Source organism: Phalacrocorax carbo, chromosome Z (genome assembly GCF_963921805.1).
Source record: "Phalacrocorax carbo chromosome Z, bPhaCar2.1, whole genome shotgun sequence".
NCBI lineage: Eukaryota > Metazoa > Chordata > Aves > Suliformes > Phalacrocoracidae > Phalacrocorax > Phalacrocorax carbo.
The window spans coordinates 21,325,210-21,343,077 of NC_087548.1; the positions used below are offsets into that span (position 1 = coordinate 21,325,210).

General features: G+C 39.6%; 1 protein-coding gene across 2 annotated transcripts in view; it reads left to right on the plus strand.

The window, feature by feature from the left end:
• The first annotated feature begins 656 nt into the window (after positions 1-656).
• The window catches only part of IL31RA (interleukin 31 receptor A), a 37,554-nt gene continuing 20,342 nt past the window's right edge, over positions 657-17,868 (plus strand). The window contains exons 1-5 of one of the 2 annotated variants that reach the window (XM_064439646.1): positions 657-1,025; positions 10,904-10,986; positions 13,007-13,303; positions 14,674-14,794; positions 16,965-17,146. In XM_064439646.1, the coding sequence (XP_064295716.1) occupies positions 10,935-10,986; positions 13,007-13,303; positions 14,674-14,794; positions 16,965-17,146 (652 nt within the window). In that variant the 5' untranslated portion in view covers positions 657-1,025; positions 10,904-10,934. Of the gene's footprint in view, positions 1,026-10,593; positions 10,690-10,903; positions 10,987-13,006; positions 13,304-14,673; positions 14,795-16,964; positions 17,147-17,868 lie in introns of those variants that run through there. The other variant, XM_064439647.1, reaches the window with a different exon arrangement.

A 17,868-nucleotide genomic window follows, 5' to 3' on the forward strand; every position in this document is an offset into this window, starting at 1 on the left:
ACACCTGTATGGATTAAGATATTAAAATGCAGTATCTCCTCTTGGAGAATGTCTGCTTAGCAAAGACTGCCAGGGCATAGTAAGAGGCATGTTACTGGGGACTTTGGATTTCTGTTTACTAACTTCACAGTACCCTTCTTCACTGCAATGTTCATTCTCATTCCTTTTGTTCCTTTTTACATTGCTGATGGCTGCGGTTTTCCTCTAAGTCATTAATTGGAATACAGTTGTTAGCTTTAAAAGGGACCGTAACTTCAGTTGTTTCTCTCACGGTGCTGATGGAATAATGTACGAGGTACATGCTGGAGCACGGGGGCTCCTCGGTGATGTTACCTGGTATGCTTGTTTCATCGTCCATGTTAATGCAGTTTAGCCTTTAAATTGATGTGCCAATATGTTGAATTGACTCATCCGCATCAAATTTTTGCTGCCTGCCGCCTACTTGGTGCCCTCTGAAAGGACTGCGAGACTTGCGCCAATGGACCCTAAAAATCTACAGCCGCGGGACGGAGCTGCCGGGAGGGGGCGGGATGCGGGTTGGGGGGGGGGGGGGCGGTGCAGGGGGCGGCCTGGGAGGGGGCGGTGCAGGGGGTGGCCCCGCTGTCGGGCGGGGTGCGGGTTGGGGGCGGGGGCGGTCCCGCTGCCGCCGTGCCTCAGTACCCCGCGGCCCCGGGGCACGGCGGGAGGCGGCCCGGAGGCGTCCGGCGGGGTAAAGGGGTGTGGGGGCGCCTTGGGGGCTCGCCCTCTCAGGCCTACGCGGGTCCCTAGGCGGCGGCTGAGCGGAGGCGGGACACGGCTCCCCGGGCGGCGGGGCTCCGCGCCGGTGCGGAGGCAACGGAGGTGGCGGGGAGCCTGACGACGCTCCCCGCCCGTCCTGGCCCCGGGGGCGGCGGCTTCTGTCCGTCAAGAGTTACGGGAAAGTGTTGCTCGTGCTCAGCCTGGTGACTTCCCGCTCTGTTGCATCCCTCGGCAGTGGCGGGGAGGCAGAGGTCCCTGTGAAGCCAAGTGCCCGATCTGCAGCGGCGGTGAGTAGAAAGGGGTTTGTGCTGCTGCTTTTTTTTTTTTTTTTTTTTTTTTTTTTTTTAAGCAGAGGTCCCTCTGCTTGTTTTTGTTAATATGGAGCGTGGGAAAGCGTGACATTCTCCCCCGGAGTGTTACTCGAGCGGATTTTCATCAGTGGCGATACATGCTTGCATTCACATCTCCAGAGGTCCATCCCAGACTTGAGGCAGTGCATTCTTCTGTGTCTCTCCGGGCTAAGCAACCCCTTCCAGTTTCTTTCAAGTCCATGAGACAGAAAGAATTGCAACTTCCTATTTAGCTGATTGTGTTTCTTTTTGGGAAGAACACGATGCAGATGCTTGATAGTGGTTTTCCTTCTGTGTGGTAAGAGTTAGTTCTCAAAATATTTGCAATATATGCGATCATCAAAGACAGTAAAAGCTCTCTCCTAATCACTGGCAGCTTAAATTATTTATATTAACTCGTATTTTCTCAAAGTGGCATGTCAGACTTAAGTACACTGGCTCCATGCTGCTTCTATGCTTGCAGTTTCTGCCTCTTGGGAAAAAATAAATTTGTAATTTGCGTATGCATCCTTGATGAGTATTGCCTATGCACACTCATGCTTAAATTGGGGAAGCTGCACGGAACTCATCTGTAATGGACTGTGTGACTTGTTTTTTGAAGATTATTGTCTAAAATACTTGAAATCAAACTTCTAGCCTCCATCTGTGAATTGAGACGCTGGGCAAGAGATTGTTTTCATGCTTGAAGAAAACTTCATGTATTGGGCAAAAGAAAGAAATGGTTGGTTCAGATTTTTCTGTCAGATACAGGCTAATCAGTAGCAAAACAGGTCTGGAAAGGCATAAAAATGGGGGGAGGAAAGCTTTAGGTTTATATCATAGCGGTTACAGTATTGAATGTTAAAGGTCTTGATTTTTCTATAATAGTCAGGTAAGTCTGGTAATTTTTTTGCATTACTTGGTCCTTGTAGGGAACATTTTAAATTAAAAAACGCCATATTGGGAGATCTCAACACATAGCTGTTTCTAGTAGGTCCCATGGAGCCTGGTTTCGCACTACCGTGCCATGTTGCAGCTAGTAGTTTTGTCTAGTATAGAAAAATATTGTTAGTAAAGTTTGCAGCATAGGTAGTAAACAAAAGAAAACCAGGATATATTTATGCGATGATCTGAATTATCAGGGTGATATGGCAATTGTCTTATGCAGGTCAACACCAAGATAAATGTGTTTGGGGTCAAAGAAAAACAGAGGATGCTCAACAGGACAAAAGGTTGCATGGAAAGTAGTGACGTAAAGACTGTTTTAGATGACTGTGTCATCTTTGGGGAAGGAAAGGTCTAACATTTCTCTTAGATGTACAGTAATAGGAATAGCAAGTAAGTGTCTGGTAGCAATCTTACGTTCTTTTAACAAGATACATGAGGCGTTTAGCATTCAGCAGTGGAGGGTGGCAAGGAAGGTTTGCTGCGCAGAGGCTTCCCTGTCATGTTACACATTGACTGCATTCATGCAGTGGATACTGTAGCTCACTCCTGCAAATCTATCTCTGGCTATTCAGATATTGTGTCTGCACTTCAGGAAGGGTGTGATGTACTGGAGGACCTTCAAAAAAGAATTTAAAAACCCCAAAAGAAATGGAAAACAAGCCTTTTAAAGAAGACTTAAAGTATACTCTTCAGATTATACAAGGTTGAGATAAATATGGAGAAGGATATTTGATAGTGGGAGTGTAAGCAAGTTTCTTAATAACTGTGAAAAGGATATGAGATGAAATGGTGTGTAGATATTATGTATATTCCAAATTAACTTCTAAAAACAAGAACGAGTGATGCAATAGTAGTACAAGCACAAAACTTACTATTAGCTGAGGCTGTAATGAGCCTGAGTTTATAATGTTTTCTAGAATATCTGATTAAATATCTTTTTCAGAATGGTGTATTATATGTACAGGTAAGCTGCAGGGGTGCGGTCGTCTTTTCTGAGTGATAAAGTATGAAAGTGAGGTTTTGCGCTCATTTTTTTTATCTTTCCCTCGGTCTGTGGGAGGCACTCTGGAATATCTGGAATTGGTGTTAGTTTAAGAGGCAAGGCTGGACAAATTGAACTGATGTTCTGAAGTAGTACAGAAAATCTTCCTTCTGATTTTCTGACAGGTGTGTATTCTGTACAAACATCAAGTTAAAACCACCAACATCTGGCAACTTTAAGAGATTTGGATCTGGCCGCCCTCTCTTGATGAGAGTTGTACATGGCTTTAAAGCTCAGTCCCTGGATCCTCCTGCCCTGACCCTCTGGTTTTTTTCACCTAGTTGCTTACCATGGCAGAGGCATCTTGTTCTCTACTTTTGCTTGCGTGACTGTGCTCAAGGAAGGGGCACAAAGGCAACCATCCTGTCTAAGAGTCTTACTAACGGCAAGCGTCTGACACAAAATCATCTCTTAAAGTAGAATCTTGTAGCCGAAGTTCAATTTGTAGTCCCTCAAATGCAGCCTAAGAAGAAAGTTCCAAAACCAGACCTGTACATGAAGCCTGTTTAAGCCCTAGCTTGACTGTTTTTTCTTTCTCAGTGAAAAAAGAACAAGGAATGACAGTGCTGCTATGAGAGCTGCAGTTCTCTCTGGTAGTATCACCAACAGTCAGTTTTAGTGATATTGATGGCTGGCCCTTCTTCTAGTGAGCGTTAGCAAATTGGATATAATCATGTAGTTAAAATGGAAAAAAGTGACCAATATGTAAAAATAAATATATTAAATCTTGTTTTGTGTTTGTAGCTTTAAGCTTTTTGCCTAAATATGAAGTCTTTATTTTGAGGTATAATATATTAATTAGCAAACAAGGTTTTTGTTTTTTTTTTCAGCTTTTATATCTAGCTGTGCATTTTATACCTTAAGATATATTTAGAGGCTTATTTGTTATGCTTATTGAGAAAATAATGAATTATATTCTATTTACTAGATACGGATTAATTATTTTTTCTGTATTAGTATCAAGCTGCATTTAGGTAAAAATTGGAATTTAAATACAATGTATAGCATTTTATAATAAAATGTACTAATATTCAATATGCTGTTAAATATTGTTTTGGGTTTTTTTACAAAAGAAAGTGTTTATCAAAACATGTTTTGCATCTGTAGCTCTAGGGTGTTATTGGTAGTTATTAACTGAACTGACCTTTCTTGGTCACTATGTCCTTCAGGGTTTTAGAACAAAGGTATCTTATCCTTTTGTGCCTATTTTTTATTTAAAGACTGAAAGAGGAAAACGGCTTTCCTGCTTTTCAGTTTCCGGTTCATTTGCAGCTTTTAAATTAACAAGTCATTGAACTTGATGAATACAGCCTTTGTTTCTGGTGTTCCCCTCTCCCCATTATGGCATTTTTAGAAAAAGTTTCTGCGATCAAAAGTTGGCACAGCATTTCAAGGAGCTCTGCTCCACTCTGCTCCTTCAGATGTGCCTGTAAGCTTGGTGGTTTCTGTTTTCTCAATATGTACTGTTCGAATTTATTTAAGTGATTTTAGTAGATTATGATAGCATTATGTTTTAAGGTAGACTATCATAATTTCAAGCTTAAGGCTTATGTCAAGCTTAGGTTTATTTATCAGAAGAAAAAGCAGCTAAGTCCTGTTCAGATCAAGTTCTATTTAAATGTTAAAATTTTAAGGCTTATTCATCCTGGTGTGAGGTTCTGCTAATTGTTTTTAGCTCAGTTAAGGACTGGGGATTATGAAACCAATGTCCTCAGGATCTTTCGCTACAGTGTCTTGTCATTTTTCCCATGGAAGAGCTTGTCATTGCATGATTTATAGGGATTAGAATGTTGGGAAAGCCATTAGCTGTCCTTCCCATTTACTGCTTCCTCCAGTATGTTTACATGTCATTCTCTTCTCTGACCTATGTCGAGGAACCTCTGTTTTCCTCTTCTGATGCTCACTGACGCTCGCCATTGATGGAATCCTGACCAGAGCTGGAAGCTGATGCTTCTGCACCCTGTTATCTAGTAAGGAGGCTGAAGTTCATATTTGGATTGTTTGCCTGAAATGTCCTCTTTCCCTGTAGGATTTGTGTAAATGCTGATGGATTTAAACCTTGGAGTTCTGAAAGTTGATGTTTATGGCTTTTCCAATTGTTTCTGTTCATCACATTGCAGTTGGGTGGCCCAGTGGGCCGAGTGCAGGCTCAGGCTCCTGGCATTCAGCGTGGGCTGATCTTGCGTAGGGCAAGGTCTGTCCTTCCATATGGAAGCTGGCATGGCAGAGTTGTGGCAGCTGCTACTAAAGACTAAATAAAAGACAGCAGTGGCCATTGAGCTTCTTTCCTCTTTCAAAGTTGTTGGAAGAGTGCCAGACTTGGTAGGAAAGGATGCCCTGTCAGGTTCCAGCAAAGATGGCAGAAATTCTTGAAGATGACTGGCCTTATGTTTTATATAGGCTAAAGGTATACTGTCTCTCCATTTATAGATGTTCCATGTTCCTTATTCTTGGTGTAACACCTGCACTACATGTAGAAGTATGTGTTTGGGTAGTTAAAAAACAATCTTAGAATTGGATCAGAATGGAAAAAGATTTCCTGTCCCAAAATGGGGGAGAAGAGTGATTAAGAAATAGTCCTAAATAGAGTATGGGGTAAATTTACTTTGGGTAATTTTTTCTTTTGAGTTCTTTATTCTTCTACATTTTTAAACCATAGCTCTTCCAAACAACTTAAGTTTCAAAATTAAGATGGAAAACCAGAGATTTTGGTATTGAGAAAGCCTTATTTCGTCAACTATCTTTCACAATTTTTTATTTTTTTAATGAGACCTTCACTGAGATTGTCCCTTCCTGCAAGAACTGGCTTTGGTGAATCAGTTTTTTAGATAGTTGAAGAAGACATTTCTGTTCATACTGTTTGTTTAGTCATCAGCATTTAGCTTTTACAGGTATCTTTAAGTGAAGCATTTCTGCGTTTATGATGTGACTTTCACTCAGGACAGTTCTTCCACCACTTTCACATGTGCGATCTCTTAAGTAACAGCCAAAGATCTAGTTAGTCATGTATTGTTATAGCGACAGCCAGGTAAGACCTGAGCAGGGTTGCAACCTGCTGAGTCACTACCCTGGTCTCTGACATGTAGCAGCTAACGTTTGGTGTGTGAAATAACTGGTTGCTAATTGGTATTGGAGAAACTGGAAGGAGATGGAGCATAGCATCAGGACTGAAGCAAATTAACAGTTCACAGCTGGGGAGGTCTCTCTCCCCAGTTCTCTCCTCTATTTCACCAACCCAGGTGCCTGTGAAATAATGTAGCAAGTTGCTTACATTTGCTAGTGTAGCACAAAAACATTTTTTTTGCTTGGTTTTCTGCTATTTTAGTGAGTAGAAGTGAGTTACTGTGTGATGAGCGCTAGAGGAGCACTAGAAAAGGGAGAAGACGTGTGTAGGTTCAGGACAAGGAGCACACACTGAGTGTGGGTGGGATATTTGGCTGTTTAAGCTTTCCGGTGAGCATGTGGAACTTGAATTTTTCAAGGGCTTGTAACTTGTGATCATGGCCAGATGTGCCACGCTTCATCTTTTAGCACTGTGCTCCATGGTGGATTATGCAGTGGTATGTGGTATTCTTGGCACAAGCATAATCGGAAATGTCTTTATGATTTCCCAATGCTTTTTGAGTTCCAATTCCTTGCTAAAAATTGTGGTATTGCTGGAGCTAGTCAAAGGAATATAATAAAAAAAATGTTTTACTTACTCTTGGAAATAGCTGAACTATTTTGGCTGAAATGCAGCCCCTTTTGTCTCACGTCCCCTCAAAAACAGCAAACCAGCATATGTAGAATATCAGCAGAAACTGTTAGAGCTTTGCCAAGTTGTAAGCAAAGAAAGACGGTGGGAAATGTTTGATAAACTTAATAGGCTTTTTCCTTTTTTTTGGAAGTTTTTATATAGCAGTCTGTTCTTCATCTCCCTGCAGAGTTTTTGCACCCTTTGAAATGTTCTATGCTTTAACCAAAGGCCGTGGTTCTGCTCATACTGTATTTTCATTTTCCTCACAACCTCTTAGCAAAGATCTGTAAAATAATTTAATTTCCAGAAGAACAGTGGTAGCTGCGCCCATATAAAGCCAGTGTCCATGTCAACTCCTGGCTGGGTTTTTTGCACTAGGTCTTCTATTGAAACAGACTGTTAATTTTATTAAAAACATTTTGTAAATTGATTCTTTCCTATGCTGGAAGGGACTTTGCATGTCCTATGTGGGGACAACCATGATCTTAATTTTGTTCTCGGTATTAGCTGGTTTTTTTTTGAGTAGTCCACAAAGTAGGAAAACTTACTAGCACTTTTTACTTAGAGCAGTGTAGTCAAGTTCAGTATTGACTGCTGCTCTGTGGTGACATTGCTTTTCTCTCTTTTTGCTTGATTCTTTTATAGTTGCATACGTTTGAAATGATGCTGCTGCCTATATGGTATGAAAGCAGTTGTTTCTTGACATACTGTTATCTAATCTTACGTCATCTTTTACTGGTTTTTATTACTAGTCAGTGAAGTACTGACTACATCAGTGCTTACCTCAGCTGTATAGCAATCATTGGTGTGTGTTCCTGTGAAGCTGGCAAAGCCTTTTTTAGTCATCATTATGATTCTTCTTTACTTTTGAATGGAAAGTAGTTTTCTTATAGCCATGACTTTGGGACTGATTTTTTTTTACTTAGGTACCTTTCTTAAACTTTAAAAAATATAAGAATAATAAACACACACTTGAGTGCTGTCGTGGTTTAGCGGCAGCTCAGCCCCACACAGCCGCTCGCTCACTCCCCACCGGTAGATGGGGGAGAGAATCAGGAGGGTAACGCTCGTGAGTTGGGATAAGAACAGTTTAATAATTCAAATTAAAAGAAAACAACAGTAGAAATGCAATGTAAAGGAGAACAACGAGAGGCGCCAAGCCCCGGGGGGGGGGGAGGGAGAGGGGGAGGGGGAACGAACCGCCGGAACAAACCGCAGCCGCCCGCGGACCCGACGCCGCGCCGCCTCTGTGCTGCCACTGCCCCCCCTCAATATACTGGTCACGGTGTCACGTGGTATGGAATGAACCTGCCATTGGCCAGTCGGGGTCGGCCGCCCCCACCATGGCCCTGCCCCTCCCAGCCCCCCCCGCCACGCGGCAGAGCGCGGGAAGCTGGAAAGGTAGCCGACCCCCACAGTGAGGAGAATTAACCCCTTCTCAGCCAAAACCAGCACAAGTGCTTACAAAACATATTTTTAGTTTTAGCAGAGTGGAACTTCTAGTATCTCATTAACATTGCTACAGACAATATTAATTCTAAAATTTAAAAATAACCATCTAAATATTTAAAAATTTGCATCTGTTTTTAATTTTGCACCTACTGGTGCAGAAAACTTGGAATAATTACTTAAGGTTCATTGTTTTTATTGCTGTCAATAGTGTAATTCATCTTTATTGCTTTGAGAACAAGAACTTACACTCTAGGTAATTAAAGTAGTAATAGATTGTCTTGTAATTGCTTTGTTTCTTGTTGGTACACATCTTGCTACAGCTGTATTTTAGGAGTGTGTCACTGGGTGAACTGCTCCCTCATTTGTCCTTTTATCCCATATGACCTTTCCATTTTTTTCTCCTGTTTTGCCTTGTCACATCCTTAAAGTTTATACAATGCTTCCTGAGACAGACTGAAAATAATGTTTAAGATAAGTTCTGGCAAAAACTGAACACAAAACATTTTTTTTTAAAATTATGGTTTTCTCTTTTAGATTACTGTAAAACTTTATTTTGTAGCAAAACCAAGAAATTTTTATGGAAAGGATCATAACGTAGTGCAGAACCCCTTCTGCCTACACCCCACCTATAAATCTCTGTCTCAAACAGTAACCTGGTGCACATCTGTTTCCTAGCATTGTCTGAAACTGTGGGAGGAGGAGATGCCTTTTTTGGTCCGGTAAGTAGGAATATTGGGCCCAAGGCCCTCATCTGCTGAAGGCGGTCTGAAACCTCTGTTTTCTACAGGCACATCTCCTACTTACTAGCCAAAGGAGTAGTCTGGGTTGCAATGTCTTCTGCCCTTCACATTGTAGTTGGGCTACTTTACAGACAGGTGTTACAGAGAAGCTGATGAAGCGTGGCCTGGATGAGCAACAGTGAGGTGGGTTGAAAACTGGCTGAATGAATGGGCCAGAGGGTGGTGGTCAGTGGCACAAAGCCTAGATGGAGGCCAGTGACTAGTGGTGTACCCCAGGGGTCAATACTGGATCCAGTCCTGTTTGTCATCTTCATTAATGATCTGGATGATGGGGCAGAGCATACCCTCAGCAAATTTGATGGCACAAAACTGGGATGAATGGCAGATACGCCAGAGGATCGTGCTGCCATCCACAGGGACCTTGGCAGGCTGGAGAAATGGGCTGACAGGAACATCAGGAAGTTCATCACAGAAATGCCAAATCCTGCACATGGGGGGGGAAAAACGCCAGACACCAGTACAGACAGGGGGATGACCAACTGGAGGGCAGCTTTGCAGAAGAGGCCCTGGGGGGGTCCTGGTGGACACCAGGTAGAACGTGAGCCAGCAGTGTGCTCTTGTGGCAAAGAAAGTTAGTGGCATCCTGGGCTGTGTTAAGAGGATTGTAACCAGCAGGGCAAGGGAGGTGACCCTGCCCTTCTGCTCAGCATGGATGAGGCCACGCTTGGAATACTGTGTCCAGTTCTGGACTCCCCAGTGCAAGGGAGGCATGGGCATACTGGGAGTCCAATGCATCTGTCACAGGGGAGAAGACTCAGAGAGCTGGGACTATTCAGCCTGGAGAAGAAAAGGCTCAGGGGGATCTCAAAAATACCTGAAGGGAGGGTGCAAAGAGGACAGAGCCAGGCTTTTTCCAGTGGTGCCCAGTGACAGGACAAGAGGCAATGGGCACAAACTAGAACACAGGAGGTTCCCTCTGAACATCAGGAAACACTTTTTCACTGTGAGGGTGACTGAGTACTGGAGCAGGTTGACCCAAGAGATTATGGACTTCCCACCCCGGAGATCTTCAAAAGCCATCTGGACATGTGCCTGGGCAACTGGCTCTGGGTAGCCATGATTGGGCAGAGTGGCTGTACCAGATAAGCTCCAGAGGTCCCTTCCAATGTCAGCCACCCTGTGATTCTGTCAGTGATGACAGCAGTGCCTGAGGCAAGTTTGCTTTCTGTTATTTTTCCCCTGGAACCCTAGATTCAGCTGAACCTTCAGAAGAAATCATACTACTTATTTGCTTTCCTCCTTCTTACCCTAGAGTTTTGGGCTTTTATGGCTGCACAGCAGTTCAGCTTCAAAGAGCAAGCCTTCCCTTGCCTTTGGATTGTCCTCAAGTCTGGCATCTAGGACACTTAGCTGGGATAAAAACAATGTGAATCCACCCTTTCTTGGGTGGATGATGACCTGGGACTGTTGCCCACTTCCCAAACAATTGTTTTATTAGATGGTGACACACAAGAGATGCGGATCATCCCTTCCGCAACAGCCTTCCTTGTCAAAAGAATTCACTTTGCTAAGTGAATCTGCTCAGAAGATGGCTAGGCAGGATGGATTTTAAGTGGATGTAGATATATTTCTTACCAATTCTTTACATGGTCTTTGGCAGGTAAATTACTTAGGTGGATTGGATTGCCCTCAGAAAGATTTCAGGTGCGCTTACTTCTCTCTTCTTTATAGGAAATGTATACACTTATTTTAGGACAACTGCATCAAATTTCTCCCATCATGCAGGAAATTAACAGACAAAGCAATACTTGAATGCAAGTGCGAATTGCTGAATAGCATTACTAACTCTTATACAAATGCTTACAAAGTATTACAGGGGCACCTTTACTTTATTATTTTTATTTTTATTTTATGACAGCATTTCCTGCCCATAGTCACTTGAAAAGGAAATGTTCAACTGTTTGATTTGGATGTTCATCCTGTTCTGCAGCTCTATAGCAGGTATGTTTCTTGATTATTAGCACCTGTCTTGCCATAAGAAAGTTTTCCAAAAGGTGACCTTCTCCAAATGAAATTTCAAAGAGTTCTGAAAATGAGAGAGAAAAAAAAAAGTATTTTAAAAATAGAAGTTATAGGTGATTGACTAAGTGGTGTACAGTATATATAGAAAAATTAATTTATGGCACTCTTGATGTCCTCTTGTGGAATGTTAACTGTGACCATGATAGCCTGGATTTGTTTTCTTTTGTATTTAACGTATTTTAAAAAACTTTTAAAACTTCATTTGTTAACTGTTTCCATGTTGCACAGGATATAGAAGGGGAATCTGCACCTGGTGTTATACCATAGTTTAATTCCTATTGGGTTGTAAGGGCTGGTAACTTTGGAGATCTGCTGATGGAACAAATTAATGTTTATGTAACACATGAACATTTAAAGTGCAGTTGACACCTTGTTTTCAAGTCAAATTTCTTGCAGTGACTACTGCTACAATGTTCTCACTCCTAATTTTAAGTCACCTAACGACGTGTGACTACTGGTGTTTTTGTTTTTGTTTTTGTTTTTAAATGTGGTAGTTCCACAGTCAGTTTAACTGCTGAAGTTGGAAGAGCAGGTAGTTCCATGCTCCCTCTGCCTCTCATCTTCCTCTCCTTCAGCTGGAGTGCAGGTTTGTGTGGCTAGTTGTGAAGCAGTGAGGAACCTGATCTGGATGGAGAAAGATGTTATTTTTTGCCAAGCTTTTATTTTTCTTCTATATCAGTTTCCTTTTCGTTCACTACACAGGCACTTCTTCTGGCACACAGGGGGCATAACAGTAGTGAATGAGTGGTTGAGGATTAAAAACGCTTCTTGTGACAACAGTGCCACTTTAAACTGGTTAAGTTGAATAGTGTAGGTTAGAATAGGAAATCATAAGGGCAGACTGAAGTAACGACTTTGTGACAACAATTGAAAGTTCACATGCACTTTATCCCATACAACTTAGCGCACAACAGTAATTTATTATATAATGGTATTTGTGTCTTAAGTTCTTTGGGGATTACACGGAAGAGGAGTGCATATGTTTTATAAGCTTGAACAATGTATGAAACAGTGCAGGTAATTGTTTACAACTGATACACAGTAAAGTTCGTGCAGTAGAGTGTAAAATGATGACTTTGAAACATAAATATATTACTTTGAAACAAAAAGGACACAAAAAGAAACATAGAAAGCAATTTACAGTTAACACACCCAAAGAGGAGAGAATCACCAGAAAACAAGGAAGAAAGTTTAATATTTTATTCCCTTTCATTCCTACACTCTAGCAATGAAGCTCTGTCTGTAAAAGTTGGTGCAGTTTTGGTTTTGATTAACAGATTAATTTATTAAATTTGGCTTCAGGAAATAAGTAGCAGCAAAAAAATAAACAGCTCCTTGCCGAAATCTAATGGGTGATTCTTGCACTGTTTGATAACTCTGTTGCTGAATTCATTCAGCCTGCTTCTGTCTTTTCATTTTATATGCATTTTCTATGCAATTTCTTCACTGTATCTGGGCATATAAATTCTATGAGGGGTAAAAGTACTAATGAGATACTGAAATATTGCAGCTTAGTTGTAAACCTTAAACTTGCAAGTTTGATATATTTTTCTGATACAGTAATTAGTAATGATAACATCTAAATGGTGTGCATACCTTTTACATATAGGAATGTTTTTAAAAAACATTTTTAGAAGGTAAGATTCTATTTTCTTCATTTTCAGCTATTAAAAACCATGCAAGTTGAAATTTTTTGCATTATTTCTGGGAAGGTATAGAAACCTTATAATTCTTATATAGTACCTATGGTAATATAGTAATTATTGTGAACTGAGTTTCCAAACAGCAATATCTGATTCAAGTGAATGAGCATTTTATTTGAACTGCATTTGAAAAAAAATCTAATTAAATGATCTGTAGACAACAAAATAAGTTATCATTTTTCCACTGGTATTTTAAAAGGAATTAGGTTATGTAATGTATTTGGTTTTGTTTTTAGATGAAAACTCTGTTAGAGATGCTGACATTTTTCCTTCATCTCCTGAAATTGAACGAGGATCCACCTTGAAACTGTTCTGTGTTCTTGGAAAACGCTACAGACCTCACAGAAATGCAAGCCACATCATCTGGAAACTGAATCATGAATTAATTGCTCAGGAAAACTATTACATTGTGAATGAGACTGTATCTAGTATAACCATCCATAATTTCACTTATAGCAAAGCTCATGTGAGATGTTTCACTAAGTACTTGGGCAAAGAACAACTTTTGGTTCACACTGAAGTTAAATCTGGCTGTAAGTAGAAATGTGGAAAAATGAATTTTCACATGTTTTAATAACTTCCTGTATAAATTTTACTTTTAAAACAACTATTATTTTTCTTTAGCTTATGGCATTGTAAGACACCTATATTCAAATATCTTCTTTTTTTTTTCTGAACTAAAGCATGAAATTACAGGCATTCCTTACTGACACTGGTCCATGGTCTCTCTGACCCTGACTTTTGGCCAGCTGAAGTGAGTGGAGGTTTTCTGTTGAGTTCACAGGGTACTGGGTCTATTCTTTTAGTTATGTCTTTTGTCTAGCCTAACTAACTTTAGCTTTCTCCGGGGAGGATTTCCTTTCTAATCCTCTGTTCCAAAGAAATTATAATTACAATCTCTTATGGAGAAGGCTACAGGATAAATATGTATACAAATTTTCTAATTTATTGAATACATTAAGTCCAGATTACACTAATGTATGCCTGGGGGGTCCCATTCTAGTGAAGAAACAAGAAATGCAGAAAAATACATCTGTGGAATAAAAACCAGCAGAAGGTATTGCCTGTCTGCAAAGTTTAATGTGCCATAAGGTTGTCAATAAAAGAAAGATCTTTTGAGTTTTTTATTAGGTGGGACAGAAAAGTACTATTTTGGAGAGAGGGCTTTTCCACTGGTTTATTTCGCTGGGCACAGTTCTTCGTTTCAACTCCAATTTCTTCTATCAAGTGAAGAAGTCTGCCTTTAACTAAGAAATCTTTAAGGGTGTTACATTTTAATGAATGACTTCAGACTATAGAGATTGCAGAGGATTGTTTGCTTTGCACTATCTTGCTTTTAAGATACAGCATCTAGAATTAGCGATTTCTTCAAGGTCATATAGACATGTTTCCGAGGAGGTTCCCTTCTGCACTCTGAGGTTCTGCAGGCTCCTCAGATTAGGGGTTTTCATAGGGTATGTGGTTAGACATTCTGGGAGGGAACCAAGAGGAGTTTTATCTTTCAGAGAATGCCCTTTCCTGAACTTTTGTGCTGTTTCTTTGTTTTCCTTTTACTCTGTGGGCTGTCCTTGAGCTACAGACATGTTGTGGGGGGTATACTTAGAGGTTCAGGACAATCTATGTAGTGGTTTGATATAAGACAATTAAACAGTCACTGCAAAAATACCTCCAGGCTCACTTAGTTAAGTACTTCTGAGAAGTAGTTGGAGAAAATCACCCTCTCTCCCCAGGGAAAGAAAGAGTGGTTTTGATTTTGGTTTTGAGGGCAGTAAGAAATTATAAAATGAAGTGCTATGCAAGGCAGTGAAGTTTGCCGTAATCTGCTTTTTGACCAACAAAATCAGTTGTACATTAAAGTTACTTATTTCTGCTGGATTTTTTTTTTTAACATTTGTCATTATAGTTCCACCGGACACACCAGGAAATATTTCCTGCATTTATTACTTTGATACTGAACTTACCTGCACCTGGACTTCGGGAAGAGAAACAAATCTCACTACAAACTATACTCTTTACCGAAAAATGTAAGTATAGGTTGTATTGGGAACTGGGTTTCTGGGGTCAGACCACCAGCTCCCTTCCCCTCATATTGTGACTTTTGATTAAAGAAAACCTGCAAACATAATGGATTTGAGAGTCATGCCATTTCCTCAGTAAATTCAATTAATTTGGGGTTGGTAGTGGTTGAAAAAAAGGTACAATCTGTTACCTTTTTAGTATGCTGTATAAAGATAATGATCATTCTGGACTCAATATTCAGTAGACAAATGTTTATATCAGAACTGATACTCATCTGTTTCCTTGAAATAGCATTACTAATTCAATCAAAAGTTGAGTGAGCCTAGGTACAAATGGAGGATGGAGGCACTTTGTGGGACTGTTACCTAGAAACTTTCTGTGTTATTAACTGTCCTTTCTTTGGATGGGTAAAAAAGATTGCTTCCTCCTCTACTTTAAACAATTCCCAGTTAAACATTTTAAAGCCCCAGTTGTTCTTCTTGACATCAGTAGGATTTAACATAGGGACCTTTTGAGTCATAAGGTTTCAGTGAAAGAACCCAGAGTTAGCTGTCTTTTTTGGATTGTTTGCATCTGGGGATTTGTATTTACAAATACAAATTATGTAGTCTCATGCTTTTTAATGTTTGTTTTTTGTTTGTTTGTTTTTTTACCCTTTTATAGAAGCATATGTACTTGATTCTTTCAGCATCTGTTAAATTTTAAATATTGTTTAGGAGCTTACTTTTTCATAAGTTACTGTGAAAATGATGAAATCAGTGTTGTTCCAAGGTAGATATTGGATATGATTTTAAAGGTAATGGCACAGATTTTGTCCCAAATATACTTGCCAGTCTGTTGTTCATAAGTGCTGCTTGTAGTGCTCTCTTTCTGCCTGATCAAGACTCTAGGTAACATGATTTCATGAAGTTTTCTAAAATGTCTAAAATTATTCTTGAGAACTGGAAGGAATTCAGACTCCAAAAGGAGGCATTTTCTTATTGTAAGTTATGCTACCACATGGTATCTTTTTTATTTAAATGGTAGGGCAGGAAAACATCTTCAGTTTTATCTCCATTTTAGGCTTGATATTTTAGGCTTCCACCATCATTAGGTGCAGCTTTTACTGCTTCTAGTGTTCTACATTTTATAACTTAGCTGAGTTTGTGAAGCCATAAACTAGAACAACTATTGAAAGTAAGTTTCAATATTGTTCCTTCCTGTACCAGCACAAATTCTTCTTTAACCACACAGTGAATTGGATTGCAGAACTATTTCCAGTAAAATTTAACCATTAATTGTAATCCAGATGACTCCCCAGCTGAGTTTACCATATGACTACAAAGGCAGTGGTACAAGGGGGCAGAGAGCTGTGGATGGAAACAAACAGCTGTGCATGTTAGGGAAGGTAGGATTGCTTCCTTTCACAGCAGCGCAGGCTTACACTAGCTTAAAAATGTTCATGAAATACCAGCCTCAAACTGTTTTTGAGTTACATGAAGCATCTACTTGCTTACTGCATAACAGGAAATACATAACAAAGGCTCCATATATGTTTTTTTATTTGATGAAGAATTTCTCTGTGGGTCGGTAAAATGAAACAAATTTTGTTAGTTTTGCATCCCACGCTACTTATTTTGAAAGTATATGCTGTAAAGACAGCATATTATCAGTGTGTTCTTTCAGGAAAATCTGTCAAATTTCTATTACCTTGTAACAGCTTGGCAGTGGTACAATTTATCTTTTCTTTTTTCTGTTTTTAAAAGATGAATAAGAGCTTGTTATCACGTAGTTCCATGTGGTTTTAGTAGCTATATCTATCTATCTGTATTTTAAAGGAGGTCTTTTGTGGAATTACATTATTTCACTAGTCTTTGAGATTTTAATCTAAAATAATAATGGTACGTGGATCCCTTATTAAGGCATTTTAACTCTTCATTACTGCTCCTGGAAAGTTGTATTACTAATTGAGTCTGTGCAGGCTGTTTATAAGCACTTGCAGGAGCAGTGTAGTTAGGAAAGGGTATTTGTTGCACAAACATACCATCTTAGGAGATGTTCACTGGTAAAAATGGCCTGCAACCTCAAAAACATGTAAATAATAACTAAATAATATCCCAACAATCACTTTGTGTTATTCTAAGAAAATCCTCTAATTTCTAACTCCTTTTATTTTTCTCTTTTGTTTTTTTTTAGAATGACAGAAGGAAGGGTGACTTTTCCAAATACAGTGAGCTCCTGCCAAAGCAAAACGGAGTCATGTTCCTTTTATTATCCAGATACTCCGTATAGTAGTTCTTTTTGTTTTCAGGTGAAAGCTGAAAATGTTTTGGGTGAAGCCTTATCAGACTGTGTTCCTATTCCTTTGGAAAAAATAGGTAATTTAAAATAAAGTTAGATAAAGATAAAGCAGTGTGTGTGGAACTGACTGCACCCTTCCTGATTCTTTTTCTCTCCCTATCGCATGCAGGTTAGAGAACTCTGAAAAAAATTATGTAATCAATGTTGGTTTACATAGAAAAAAAATAATGGGAAAAAATCAGTATAACAGTTTTGAAACTATTATTTGGGTTTCATTTGGTTTTAAATTGGTTTCAGTTTTGAAGTGCCATCTAATTTTAATTGTTAGCTAAAATCATGAAGTCTCTGAAATTGCATCTATGGTTTGATTAAAATGTTTCCTCCTTCCCCATTTTTTTTTTAGTCAAAATTCAGATACTTCCAATTTAGTTGAAGCAAGTCTCTTGTTATGTTTTAATTGATGACCTTTCCATGTAAAATTCTTCAAACTGGTTGGTGGTACAGCAGCAATTTCTTTGTCTTACCAAGAAGTGGTGAAAAATGATAGTGTGCTGTATTCGTACTATGAAAAGTCTAACTACAACAATATTTTTTATAAGCTAACATCTGACATATCCATTATAAATTACAAAGTTTTTAATAATTAACAAGAAAAGGCCATATACTAAAACTCTTTGTCCATCTGAGTGGAACTTGGACTGTACTTTTGTATTTTTGAGTAGTACTAGATGTCAGTGCAATATCTGGCTGTAAATGAATAGTGGTATTACAATTTCTCCAGGTCTGCCCATCCTGTGTT